Consider the following 12,403-nt stretch of genomic DNA (forward strand, 5'->3'; position numbering starts at 1 on the left):
CTCTATCTCCATGGTTGCATTAGTAGGCTGAGAGAGCTTTGAAATATAAATGAAGGCCCTCAACTGGACCACTTGACTGACACACACACACACACAGACGCACACACACACACACATTCAGCCTAAAGGACATGCAAACACTGCCAAGGTCACTCAAAATCACACACTAAAAAGACACATAAATAAGTTAAAGAAAACCCCCATAAGCTCACATATATTTAAAGCTAACTTGCAAGATTAAATATTTTAGTAAGGTGGCAGTATAGGGTTTAATCCAGCAAACATACATATATTATATATTATTATATATTGTAAATCAGTGTAATTATAAATATAATATCTGTGTCAGTTTAAAACTGATTCAGGATTCGGGAAATATTGTACTGCAAAACATTTAGAGAAGGGAAATTAACATTTTTATATTAAAAAAAAACTTAAAACATAAAAAACGTAAAAAAGATTCTAAATGATTCTGAACCATTTCTACCTCTTCATTCATTTTTTATCGTGTCAGTTCCACAGCCTGGAAAGGACAGATGGTGGTTTTTAAGTTATATAAAAACCATGTGACCACCTGAAGTCTGAACAGGTTTTTTTACTTAAAAGTCAAGATAAACTAAGCACAAGTTTCCATCCGAACGCTTTACAAATGTCATCTGTAATTACCAAATGTTGAAAGATATAAGAGTCATGTTTACATCAAATATATTAATGTGAAAAACATTGGATGACATAGGGTACTGTGATTGGCATGGAAACAAACTGTAAAGATTTAACTCTTTTTTTCCAGACATTTGCAGTTTTTTTTTCATGTCTGTTGCCGGGCAGGACAGTTACACACCTTATCACAGTTGAAATGTTCAGGTCACCCTGGTGTTGTCCACCATTAGTTTTTTAAACAAGCTTTTGGTTCAGCATTTCAGAATACAGAAAGCATCCTTTGAAAATCAGACTATAATCTGATCATCCACAGTCATTAACAGTCGCCAGAATCTCGTGCCAACTTTATAGAAAATCATCATTGCTTTGTATAAGCTGGACGCTTGTGTGTGCAAATTTTGGGGAAACATTTGGTGTAAACGTAAAATCTCGTTATCACTGTCTGTCAAATCATGTTCTGGATGTTCTGGAGGTGCACAGAGCGTGACACATAATCGTTTATAAACAAAAACTGTTTACATATATGTAAACTAGTACATATCTTCAATTAATAACTTTCACAATCAAAACACTTGAATCCTTTTGGAGGTTTTATGGACACAGATATCATATTCTAAATATTATTTATATTTTACAAATATCTGTCAATTAGACCTATATAAGTTTTTTTTTAAATTCACAATTATAGCACTTACAGTTGACTGGGGCAGCTCTAGCAGAGACATCACTTTTCATTACGATCTAATCCACTAGCAGCGTATTTTAACTAGTTTGTACAGGCTGCTTGGCTAAATGTAGCCAATGGTGTGGCTGAAACATAAACATTGGTGCAGCTGTAACTCAATCATAGGCAGGATGTCCACAGTCTAGTCTAAAATATTTTTATTTTTGCAACATAACTTTCATTAATTAATTTGTTAACCCGCAGCAGTGTGTTTATTTCATTATGAAATATACAACTTAAAGGTTCAGGAGAGAAATGTGTTGTTTTAGATTTACACAGATTTATTGGGAGCTTTCATATCACTAAACATAAAAGACACTGAAATGAACATGCACAGAGTAATAGGCGATTGATAAATTAAACTCACACATACACATCTGCACATATACACACACACACTTTCATATTCCAAAATTGATCAAATAAATTCAGTAGCTGGAGTTTTTTTAAGCTATGGATTTACATTTATGGATTTATCTGGCTTTTGTTTCTCGCTGTAGACTGACCCAATTTATTCTCCTTTATTTTTTTACAGTTTGTTTTCTCCCTTTAATGTATCTCTCTTTCTTTTCTGATGCTTGTGGGATTAAATTGTTAGCTGACACTATGAGCTGTGTTGACATTTTGGGACTGATTTTAATAAGGCAGCTTTAGGCAATGGGAAGTATACAGTGGTGCTTACATTTTTGTGAATCCTTTAGAATTTCCCACATTTCTGCATAAAATTTAGCATTTTTCTAAAAGTAGATCAAGAGAACAAAGTTAAACAAATAAGTCAAAAATATTATACTAGGTCATTAATTTATTAAGGAAAATTATCCTATAATACATACTTGTCAGTGGCAAAAGTATGCGAATGGGATGTTGTTGGGTTTCCTCACATTTCCTGCTTGCATCAGGACCTTAAAATTTCAATTGGATAAAGGTCAGGACTTTACTTTGGCCATTCCAAAACATTCACTTTATTCCTTCGGTAGGGAGACTGGTGTGCTTAGGGTCATTGTCTTGCTCCATGACCCATCTTTTATTTATTTATTTATTTTTTAATATTTCCCACTCGGCACTCCCTGCATGACCCATCTTATCTTGAGATTCAGTTCATGAAATGTATTGCTTTAGGAATTATCTTTGTTGATCACCAGCTCCTGGGGAGGGTAACAATGGAACTGAATTTCCTCCATTTGTACACAATCTGTAACTGTGGATTGGTGGAGCCCAAACGCTTTACAGATGATTTTGTGTCCCTTTTTTCAGACTGATGAGCATCAACAACTCTTTTTCGAAGGTCTTCAGAAATCTCCTTTGTTTGTGCCATGATACACCTCCACAAACACGTTTAAAAAAACAAAAACACTTTAATAGATCCATGTTCTTTTAATAAAACAGGCTCCACCCACTCATACCTGATTGTCATCCCATTGATTAAAAACACCTGACTCTAATTTCACCTTTAAACTAATTCACATACTTTTGCCACTCACAAATATGTAACATTAGTTCATTTTCTTCAATAAATAAATGATCAAGTATAATATTTTTGTCTAATTTGTTTACTTGGTTTCTCTGAATCTAATTTTAGAAAAGTCTGACAAACTCTAGGTCATTTTTATGCAAATATATAGAATGCTCTAAACATTTCACAAACTTTCAAGCACCACTGTAGGAAAGCATGAGTATTTAATGAATGGATTATTATGAATACGGAGAGATGTTTGGTGCCACCACTAACATTAGCTTCATTCTAAATCTACTTAAATTATCTTTATTATGAGACCAAACATTGAGCATAAACTTTAGGTGAAAATATCCATTTCAAACATATGGTCAATATACTTTAACATCCCATTAATCACCAAAACATACAAAACAAAAGAATCCTGCCTTAAATAAACCCTGAATGTACTGTGTAGACTATATACACAGTACATTTTATAGATATATCAGTATACTTTCAATGGTTAATGTTGATTATTGTACTGTAAACGATGCAACAAATCTCTATAATGATGGGACATGCCTTAAAGGCCAGTAGTACAGCATATTACATACCTACCATTAGCCATGATATATATTAACTGCCCGTCATTAAAAAGTCTAAAGCCATAATATTAGAGTGTGAAATACCTACCCAAAGTCACACTTTAGAAACACTGGCACTGCATTGGCGGCCTGGAGATGGGTGGAGAATGAGATGGACATTGGTTAGAGAATGAAAAGGAACAGTGAATAAGTGAAAGTGAGGAGCTTGAAGAAGTAAAGAGGTCTGCAAATACCAAAACCAGTTTCCAAACAGCCTATGCCAGCAGCCTATGATATATAGTATACTAGACTGTGTACATATGACCTTTAGAGATGTAGCATAAGTGGTTAGATGGTTAATGGTGAGCTGTATTATGTCATGTGGTAAGGCATGAGCTGAGTGAGGTTAGTATGCAGTAAAATGCAAAAACCACCAGCATTAAAGTAACACTAGTCATTTTACAGCATAGACATGGATGTTGTGAAAATTCATTTGCATGTCATGCCTTTGACTAGGTAATGGTTCTGCATTGTTATGAAGGCCATATGTACGTTTAATGGTGCTGCCCAAAGAGGCCTGCTCCTACAATAGGTCAGTGTATTGATCAACGGGCAGATAAAAATGGACAAGGTTCATATTACCCACAATTAAGTTCTATTGATCTGGTCCCCGACTTGAACACAAATCACAGTGGCAACGCTGGAGTGTTCAGCATGCGGAGATGTGCAGCGTGTAATGCGAGAGCTTCCTCTCACACACAAACTCAATGACTTCAAAAAGAGTCTTTTAAACCACTTAACTACTAGTTCGGACTTTACCACCACACTCCAGTGGGAGTCCAAGTGGTTAACCTCAGAAATGACTACACTTCCCATAATTCAATCAGTTCTTGCTGTAGTAAAGCTGTGAGAGAAATAATGCACTGGGCATGTAAATGACTGGTTGCGATATTTGTGAGGCGGCACCATGGGACTCAATGCACACATAGTACAAGTGGCCATGCTGAGGTCGAAAGGTCATGCATACAAATATTTAAAACATATGTATAAAAAGACTAAAAGAAAACATGGAGATGACATGAATGTGAATTACCTACCTAATAAAAATAGCTCTACGGATTAGAGCCTTTAAGAAAAAATTAAAAACTGATATTCTGCTCTTATTTACTGCTAGACAATAGAAATTAGTTACATTTCACATTCCAGATTTCATATTTCAGTCTTACCTTTGTATAGTAGCTGTTTTTTATTTCCAACCTCTATATTTCTTTGCATTCTGATTTACTACTGTAATTTATACATACACGTCCATATAACTCAATATGTACTATTGTGTCTGTTTTGTGTGTGTGGGATATAGAGAAACACAAGATAAAAAAAAAAAAAAACATACATTCTCTCGCACATACACACATTGAATTAAAGATAAAAAGATTATAAAGATGGGGCACAGAAAGTGGGGGGTTTTGAGGGGCTTAAACCCGCATATTTCAGAATTTTTTAACTAGACATAATTGAAAAATAATAATCAGAGTTTTGTAAAGAACTATGAATGTTGGTTTAAAGTGGAGTGGACTAAGACCCTAGCTTAGAATAATACGCCACAGTGTGGCAGACTACATCAGAGTGCCTATTAGCCAATGAAATTAAGCTGACCAGCATGAAATATATTTCATTTATACTGTCTACAATAATAAAGTCAACATAAATGCAAGACACGATTTTTAATAATGTCAATACTGTCCCACTATTTTCTGAAATGGGATTGTATTGATCTATCATGTTTTTGAAAGGTCACTATATTGTCCCTGATGACGCTTAATTTACACTTTTAGAAATTGTTAATGAATTGCTCCAAAAAACTTGTGATTGTTACATTTTTTGTGCATGCCTATGCAACAATACAGCGGCATACTGCTGCTGTAGTTCAGATACATGGGCAATTGCATAGATCGTAAATTAAATGTAATTTTAAGAATTTAAGCATATATTACTCCCAACACTTCCTGCTTCCCTGACAGAGTATAGGTATAGGAAAAATGAGGGACAGAGGGTAAACTCACAGCTCATTGTGTGGATTCACAATGCATTCTGACTGTACTTACTGTACTGCACTTGCACATGTTAAACACCAGTACATAAATAGCCTCACACACTCACTTAATCTCTTGCATTCACAAGTTGTATAAATGCAGAGCACAAAAGCAGACCACTTTAACAGCCAGAGCAATGTCCATGAACAATCTCGTGTATTACTATCTTTACGGGACCTAGTGAACCCAGTGGACACCAGAATGTCCCCACAGTGTAAATTTCCTTTTCTGGGGTCGCCCCAAAGCAGGTTAAGGCCCCACCTTATATACAGAATTAAAAACAACACACTTAAACACTTGTATTACAATATTTATGGAACCAAAATGTATAAATAAATATGAATTATGAACACTATTGAAATGTACACAAATCTCAATTTTCTATTTTGAGGTCCTCACACAACAGGTTTATGTCTTGCAAAGAGACTAAAACAAACTCACTAATTTACACACACACACACAAACACACACACACACCACATAAACAACTGTTTCCTGGAAAGCTTATATCAATACAATAATAAGCTGTATAATTTTATATTATAAAATATAAATATGATTGTATATATTGGCTTGCTCTGGACATTAAAGTGGGACAGAAAGTGCATGGCTACTTCACTGTAACTGAAGAAGCCACAGCTAAGCAAAGGGCCAGGCCTGGACTTGGGGTCAGGGTTTATTTAGGGATTAGAGACTTTGGGAGGTTGGGTTCAGAGGCTTATAGGGACAGTTGACTTTTAGGGTGGGTGGGGGTGCTGATGCTGCTGGAGGGCCGTGCTGCTTGGTCTTACCTTCCCTTTGTCAGTCTGTCTGAGAGTCTGTCCAAATGTCCCTGTGTCTGTCTGTCAACCAGTCAGCCACACATCAGTGTGTTTACACCTTGCATACAGCTTACAACAACAGCTAAGACAGCTATGACTCACCTACTTCCCCCTTACACACACACACTCATTCATACATAAATACTTATAAACACACATAAATGTACAAAGACACAGAAGATCTGTTACACCGAGCGTCAAAGAAGTGAGATCATTTGAGGGAGGTCTCCTGATTGTGCCATCTGTTTCAATGCCCTCTGTCCGTTTACCTTCATCCCTCATTCTTCTCATTGTATTTCTCTCGCTACTCACTGTTAATTGAAAACACTGTAGAGTGTCTAAATCACTGGTGTCTAACTCAAGGCATGCTTGATTTTATCTGGCAAAAGTAAGTTTTTACAATTGAGAAATATTAGCTTATATTAGCATATATACTGTATACTGGCTTTAAATCCTGAAAAGCCTCCCTTATTCTACCTCTTCCCTCTTATTTCTTACCACATTATCCTCTTGCAAGCTCTCTCGTCCCAATAAAACTCTCATGTGCCTTTTTTTAAACCACAATGGACCACATCTTTTGGAGCTGCTGCTAAAGTAACATCATAAAACTCTGGCAACACGCTTAGAGAAGAACAACAACTAATAGTTTAGCTATACCAATAACAGATTCTGTTGTTGGCTAGATTTGGGGGACAGGGGTCCATCCTACCCACTGTATTTAAACATTCAAGAATGGATGAAAAATGACTGCGGTTTCAGGGTTTCCTGTTCTTTTTTTATTACAGGGACTCAATATAATACAGAGTGGGGTCTGTTATAAAAAAAAATAAAGTTTAAATGTTTATAGGAACACAAGTGATTTAATTGGACCACACAGGCAATTCTGCTGTTAACGCCCCCATGAGTTAATTTGAATGTAATTCTCACTAAAATATAAGACATAAAACATATTAAACATATATATAAAACATTCTATTGGTCACAATATAAATAATATAATTTGCTCTTGAACTATGTATGCTTCCTGACTTAACTAAAACCTAATATGTTAATATAAGGAAAGCAATGCAAAAGTTGTTCCTAAGTTTTAAAAAGTGGGGGAAAGTTAAAAAAGTTAAAGTTGTTAATGGGCCAATTTAAATTAATTTGAAAAAAATGCAAAAATAAGTTAAATATTTCAATTAAAAAAAATAAAATAAAGCTTTTAAAAAAAGAATGAGTAAGATGCATCTGTAATTAATTTTGCCTTATCTGAATAATTATTTAGTATTGTTTATTAAACACACAATTTTCATTTAGTATTTTTACTACTTTTGTTGTACTTTTTGATGCTGTCCAGTGGAGGATGGGTCCCCATTTTAGTTAAGTTTTAGTTAAGTTTTTATTTAGAGGTAATTCTTTCCTTTTCACCTCTCTTTCACTAACAAGAGTTTTGGGTCTTTTCTAGGTTATCTGTAGAGTGTCTCTTTATAAAAGCGCTATTTCACGATTTTAGTTTTAATAGTACATAGCTAAATTAGCCTTATAGTTTATGCTACATGCCACACACGCTATTTTAGCCCGAGCCAAACCTAAGTTGGACACTGGTGGTTTAGAGCCCTACACTGTGCAGTAAAACCCACAGTCCGACTGTTCTGCAGCTCTGGAGGGCTTTAAGTTTGAATCTTGGCAGAACCTGGCAAACTCCCACTCACATGACCTCACCATGACCTCACCGTGACCTCGACTGTTCTGGGCAAGTCCCTTACTGAGCTGCAGGGACTTGCCCAGCCCAGAGCGGACAGAGCAAGAAAAAACACCAACAACAAAAGAAGTGACACATGTTAAGAACACCATAAGCCACGTCACGACACCACGAACACGACACGCGCGCGCAAACACACACACACAAAAGAGCGCGGAGAGGACAGGATAAGTAACACTAAAACGGCAAGTAGAATGAAGAAGCCCACATACAAACGCGTGATATGACACAACCTGAAGGGAAGAGACAATACAGAGCATGTGAGATAGCACTGGGTACACACACACACACAAACGCACGCTCACACACACACTGCAGTAACCTGTGGTTCCATATTTAGTTGAGGTTTCTCTCATGTTACAATGCAGACAGCAAAGTATCGCTTTCATCTGTCCACAGTGACCCACTCCCTTGCCCTACATTTCCATTGCATTGGCAGTTACACAGAGAGCAGGCTGGGTTTACACACTTTCTGCTTTTAACATCCCACCACAAAAATGTGTGTACGCAAACTCTCAGTTTTGGACGTACCCGTGGATATATTGCTATATGGGGTTTTATAACAAACAGTGTATGTTATATAGGCTAAGATAATAACTATATAAATGCTTGTGGACACCTGTTCTAATAAATGCATTCAGCCACTTGTACCTAGTTGTAGTCTTTGAAACACTGAAACAGATGTGCTAAAAAACACACAGAGCTTTTTAATCCCGGAAGTACTTGAAGTACTGACAGTAGAATAGGACTCTATGGAGCAGACAAATACAGCTGTAGGCAAGAGGGGCATATAAACCCCCAACATAAAGCTGTGGAGCAGTGGAACTGTGTTCTCTATCATGATTGTGCTTTATCCAGTTCTTTTGGGATGAGTTGAGGAGTTGTGGATAAGGTGGTTCATCTACACCTGAATGTTAATAAAAGTGCTTGTATAAAATTTGGAACATGCAGTTTTGTCACAGAAGTGTCTTTTTGTAATTATGTCATATATCACTTCAGCTAAAAAATATTGAGATATTAGTTTTGATCCATATCGCCCAGCCCTCCTGCTACCCCACTTCTATCACTGAGAAGAATCATTCTGGGCAAATATTTGGTTACTACACCAAACCATACATTACTTTATATTTGATCTTTTATTATGATGTTACAAGGCATAAATACATCCAATAAAATGAGCTGTACAAGTGAGTCATAAACAAAAATGTTATTATGTACAAGATTTTCTTTCAATTTCGTTAACTTACTGAAATATTGCTTTTTCATTTGTTACCTTTGGGCAACATTATGCAGATAGAGCACTTTTGTTAGATAATCAAGATAAAGCATTGGTTCTTGTTTCCTTCTAAAAATATAATTCATCCCATACAGGGTTAACTTATAGAAAGAGTAATAAGACTAATGCTTAAACAGTTAAGAATAATATTTGTGATAAAATAGACTAGGTTAATTAATGTAGTCTTCTAGCTTCAGGCAGATGTTAAATGTTTAACAGTTGGACTGGGTTGCTAGCACACTTCAGATCCAATCAGTTCCCTCTGCTTTACTTGATGATCAGGAGAGAGAGAAAGATGGGGACTAAGTACCACTGGTACAGTTTTTGACTTGATCCCTGACTAGAAAAAGCTCCCAAGTTGAAATTTGTGGAGTAACGTTGGTTAATTACAGCAGAATTTGCCTCAAACCCAGCCTGCACTCTGATTCGGTTAATAAATCAAACATAATCAAAAACACGCATTTAAAATAATACACAGAAATACTCTGCTAGGATAAGAAAGGAAAACAAAAAGAAGCAGGAGAATGCATGGGTTTGGAGTGTCACCCATCATGACGACTTTTCCCTGTGGAAGCCTTTACGTGTTCATGTATATATATATATGTACAGTGTTGGGCACGTTACTTTGAAAAAGTAATTAGTTATAGTTACTCGTTACTTCTCCAAAAAAGTAACTGAGTTACTAACGGAGTTACTCCACTATAAAAGTAATTAGTTACCAGTAAAAGTAACTATCGCGTTACTTTTTATTATTCGCCCGTCAAAAAAAGGAAATCAATTATGCATTTACTATTATTATTAGAAAAATAACAAAAAATAACAAACGAAAATAAACCCAAAATGTTGAGAAAAATATAATCTAACGAATTTCAAAAAAATAAAACGAAATTCTCCACACAACCAAAGAAAATTACTAAAACTTGTAATACTGAAAAAAGCGGAAAAACGCGTCTGGGGATGAAATTTAACAAACCAAGCCACACTCAAAAGAAATATGTATATATAAAACAAAATAATGGACAAAAACAACAATTTAATGCCCGTTAAAATGGTATTAATATAACAGCTTCACCAAAAGAGAATAGAGCTTAGATCATGCCCAAAAAATCCGACCCAGCCGGAGCCCGTGCACATTCTGCCCAAGCCCGAACCATAAACTGTCATTATGAGCCTGACCCGATCCGCCCCATAAACTGTCTGTTTTCGGGCTGATTGAATGAGCGAAATATAATCAGAATTATGTTAATTTACACTGTAACATAGAAGCATAGAACTATTATTTAATTTAAATGATTTTTAAGAACAGCTACACACAATGCTGCAAGTCAAACGCAGAGGCGTTCACGTGCGCCCAGAGCTACGTGATTACAGTTTTCATTTTTATTATAGTTTAATTTGATTTTGTTTTTATTTTTTCTGTTCATTTTAGGGTGGGCTTGCTAGCGCGAGCTATGTACAACAGCGCTTATAAATAAATTAAACACAAAAATGAGGGTATTCTATCAGTAATTTCAGTTCGTTTTAGTTAGTTTTATAAACACAAAATACAGTTCGAGATAGTTATGTTTTTCCTTTTAATTACCGTTTTTATTAGATTCAGTTAACACAAATGTTTTTCACTTTCAATTTTCGCTATTTCGTTCGCTTTAGTGAACAATAATAATTGGTTACTTAGCAACATTGTGATTATCACACCAGAGCTTTATATAAAATAAAAATAGGAGCCCGATTTCGGGTCGGTCCTCAGGTCAGGTGGGACTCGGTCAGAGAATTTAAGCTCTGAAAGAGAAAGCAGCAGCACCACAAAAACCGGAGCAGCTAAAAAGAGCTTAACGTCCTTAATTCGGAACTTGGGTTGTCCACGGCAATCACTGAATTGATTAGAGCACGCAAATCGTCACAATTGTGCCTCACTTCACCACGCCAAACCACAGGCACAGTGGCCAGAAGCTCAAGTTCACCGGACAGAGGAGGGGTTAACCAGGGCAAAGCGAAATAAAAAAAAAAAGTTGATAGAGCTGCTAAAGTAACGTGCAGTAACGGGGTGTCGGAAATGGTAACGGCGTTATAGTTACAGTCATAGTAATTAGTTAGATTACTCGTTACTGAAAAAAGTAACGGCGTTAGTAACGCCGTTAGTTTTAACGCCGTTACTCCCAACACTGTATATGTATATATAATGAGTGTGTATGCTGTGTGTGTGTGCATATGATCATCCCCTTGTTTCTCTGTTTAGTATCTAAATGCCTTTACCTCTCAATACTATGGTTTGATCCAGGAGGAGGCAGCGTTAGCTTTGAGGTCCTGCTGTAACATTGCGCCCTCCAGCTTATACCACTGCTGAGGTGCAGGGGGCTCAGGGGCTGCTGCCAGTGCTCCCATCTCTAATGGACAGGTGTCACGGGGGGCACATGGGGAGGAGAGGGAGAGTTTTGGCAGGGCAGCACAGATTTAGAGGAGTTTCGAGTGCAGATTTTAGGGCGTGAAGGGCGTTAGTTTTGGGAATTGAGTGGTGCAGGAGGTGTTCAGTGGTAAAATTGTTTTGTGGGGCGACACAGGGGGAGGGAGGTGCCGTTGTGCATGAGTGTGTGAGTGTAAGAGTTATAGATAAATTATTAAAACACGAAATGGTGGAAAAGTGTTACGTACGAAAGTGTGAGTTTGGGGAGGGGTGCAGAACACAAACCAGAATTGGGCCGGAGAAAAGGATGAGTAGCAGAAGAAAAAAAAAAAAAAAAGAAAACAATAAAGGATTTAATTGGTACATCAGAAAGACAGGAAGACAGGAATAGGGGAGCAAAATGAGAGAAAAACAGTGCATCCAACAAATGACAGACAAAGAGAGAAGAGAACAGAAGAAGAAAGAGAACAGATGAATCAGAACAGCAAAAGGAGAAAAACAGAGTAAGAGAGAGGTGGAGATTTCAAAACAGCTGATTAGGATGTGTGTGTGTAAGTGTGTAAACAATGGGACTCTAGTCTGTAGTATTAAACAGCAGGATTGCTACATTTCTATTCATTACAGTGATTGGTTTAGCTGATTTAGATTGGTTCTGTTAATTTGAT

The 12,403-nt window shown here is 36.5% G+C and overlaps 1 protein-coding gene across 5 annotated transcripts in view; it reads right to left on the bottom strand.

Annotated features, from left to right (window-relative positions):
- The window catches only part of kcnc3b (potassium voltage-gated channel, Shaw-related subfamily, member 3b), a 109,056-nt gene that overhangs the window by 11,647 nt on the left and 85,006 nt on the right, over positions 1-12,403 (bottom strand). The window contains exons 5-6 of one of the 5 annotated variants that reach the window (XM_049480098.1): positions 8,274-8,294; positions 3,513-3,553 (exon numbers count right to left, since the gene is read on the bottom strand). The exons of 2 other annotated variants lie outside the window; for them this stretch is intronic. In XM_049480098.1, coding sequence (XP_049336055.1) covers positions 3,519-3,553; positions 8,274-8,294 — 56 coding nt within the window. In that variant the 3' untranslated portion in view covers positions 3,513-3,518. Of the gene's footprint in view, positions 1-3,512; positions 3,554-8,273; positions 8,295-11,590; positions 11,722-12,403 lie in introns of all 5 variants that reach the window. 2 more of the 5 variants (XM_049480097.1, XM_049480094.1) reach the window with 2 other exon arrangements.

The sequence above is a fragment of the Astyanax mexicanus genome, chromosome 6 (genome assembly GCF_023375975.1).
Source record: "Astyanax mexicanus isolate ESR-SI-001 chromosome 6, AstMex3_surface, whole genome shotgun sequence".
In the NCBI taxonomy this organism is placed as follows: domain Eukaryota; kingdom Metazoa; phylum Chordata; class Actinopteri; order Characiformes; family Acestrorhamphidae; genus Astyanax; species Astyanax mexicanus.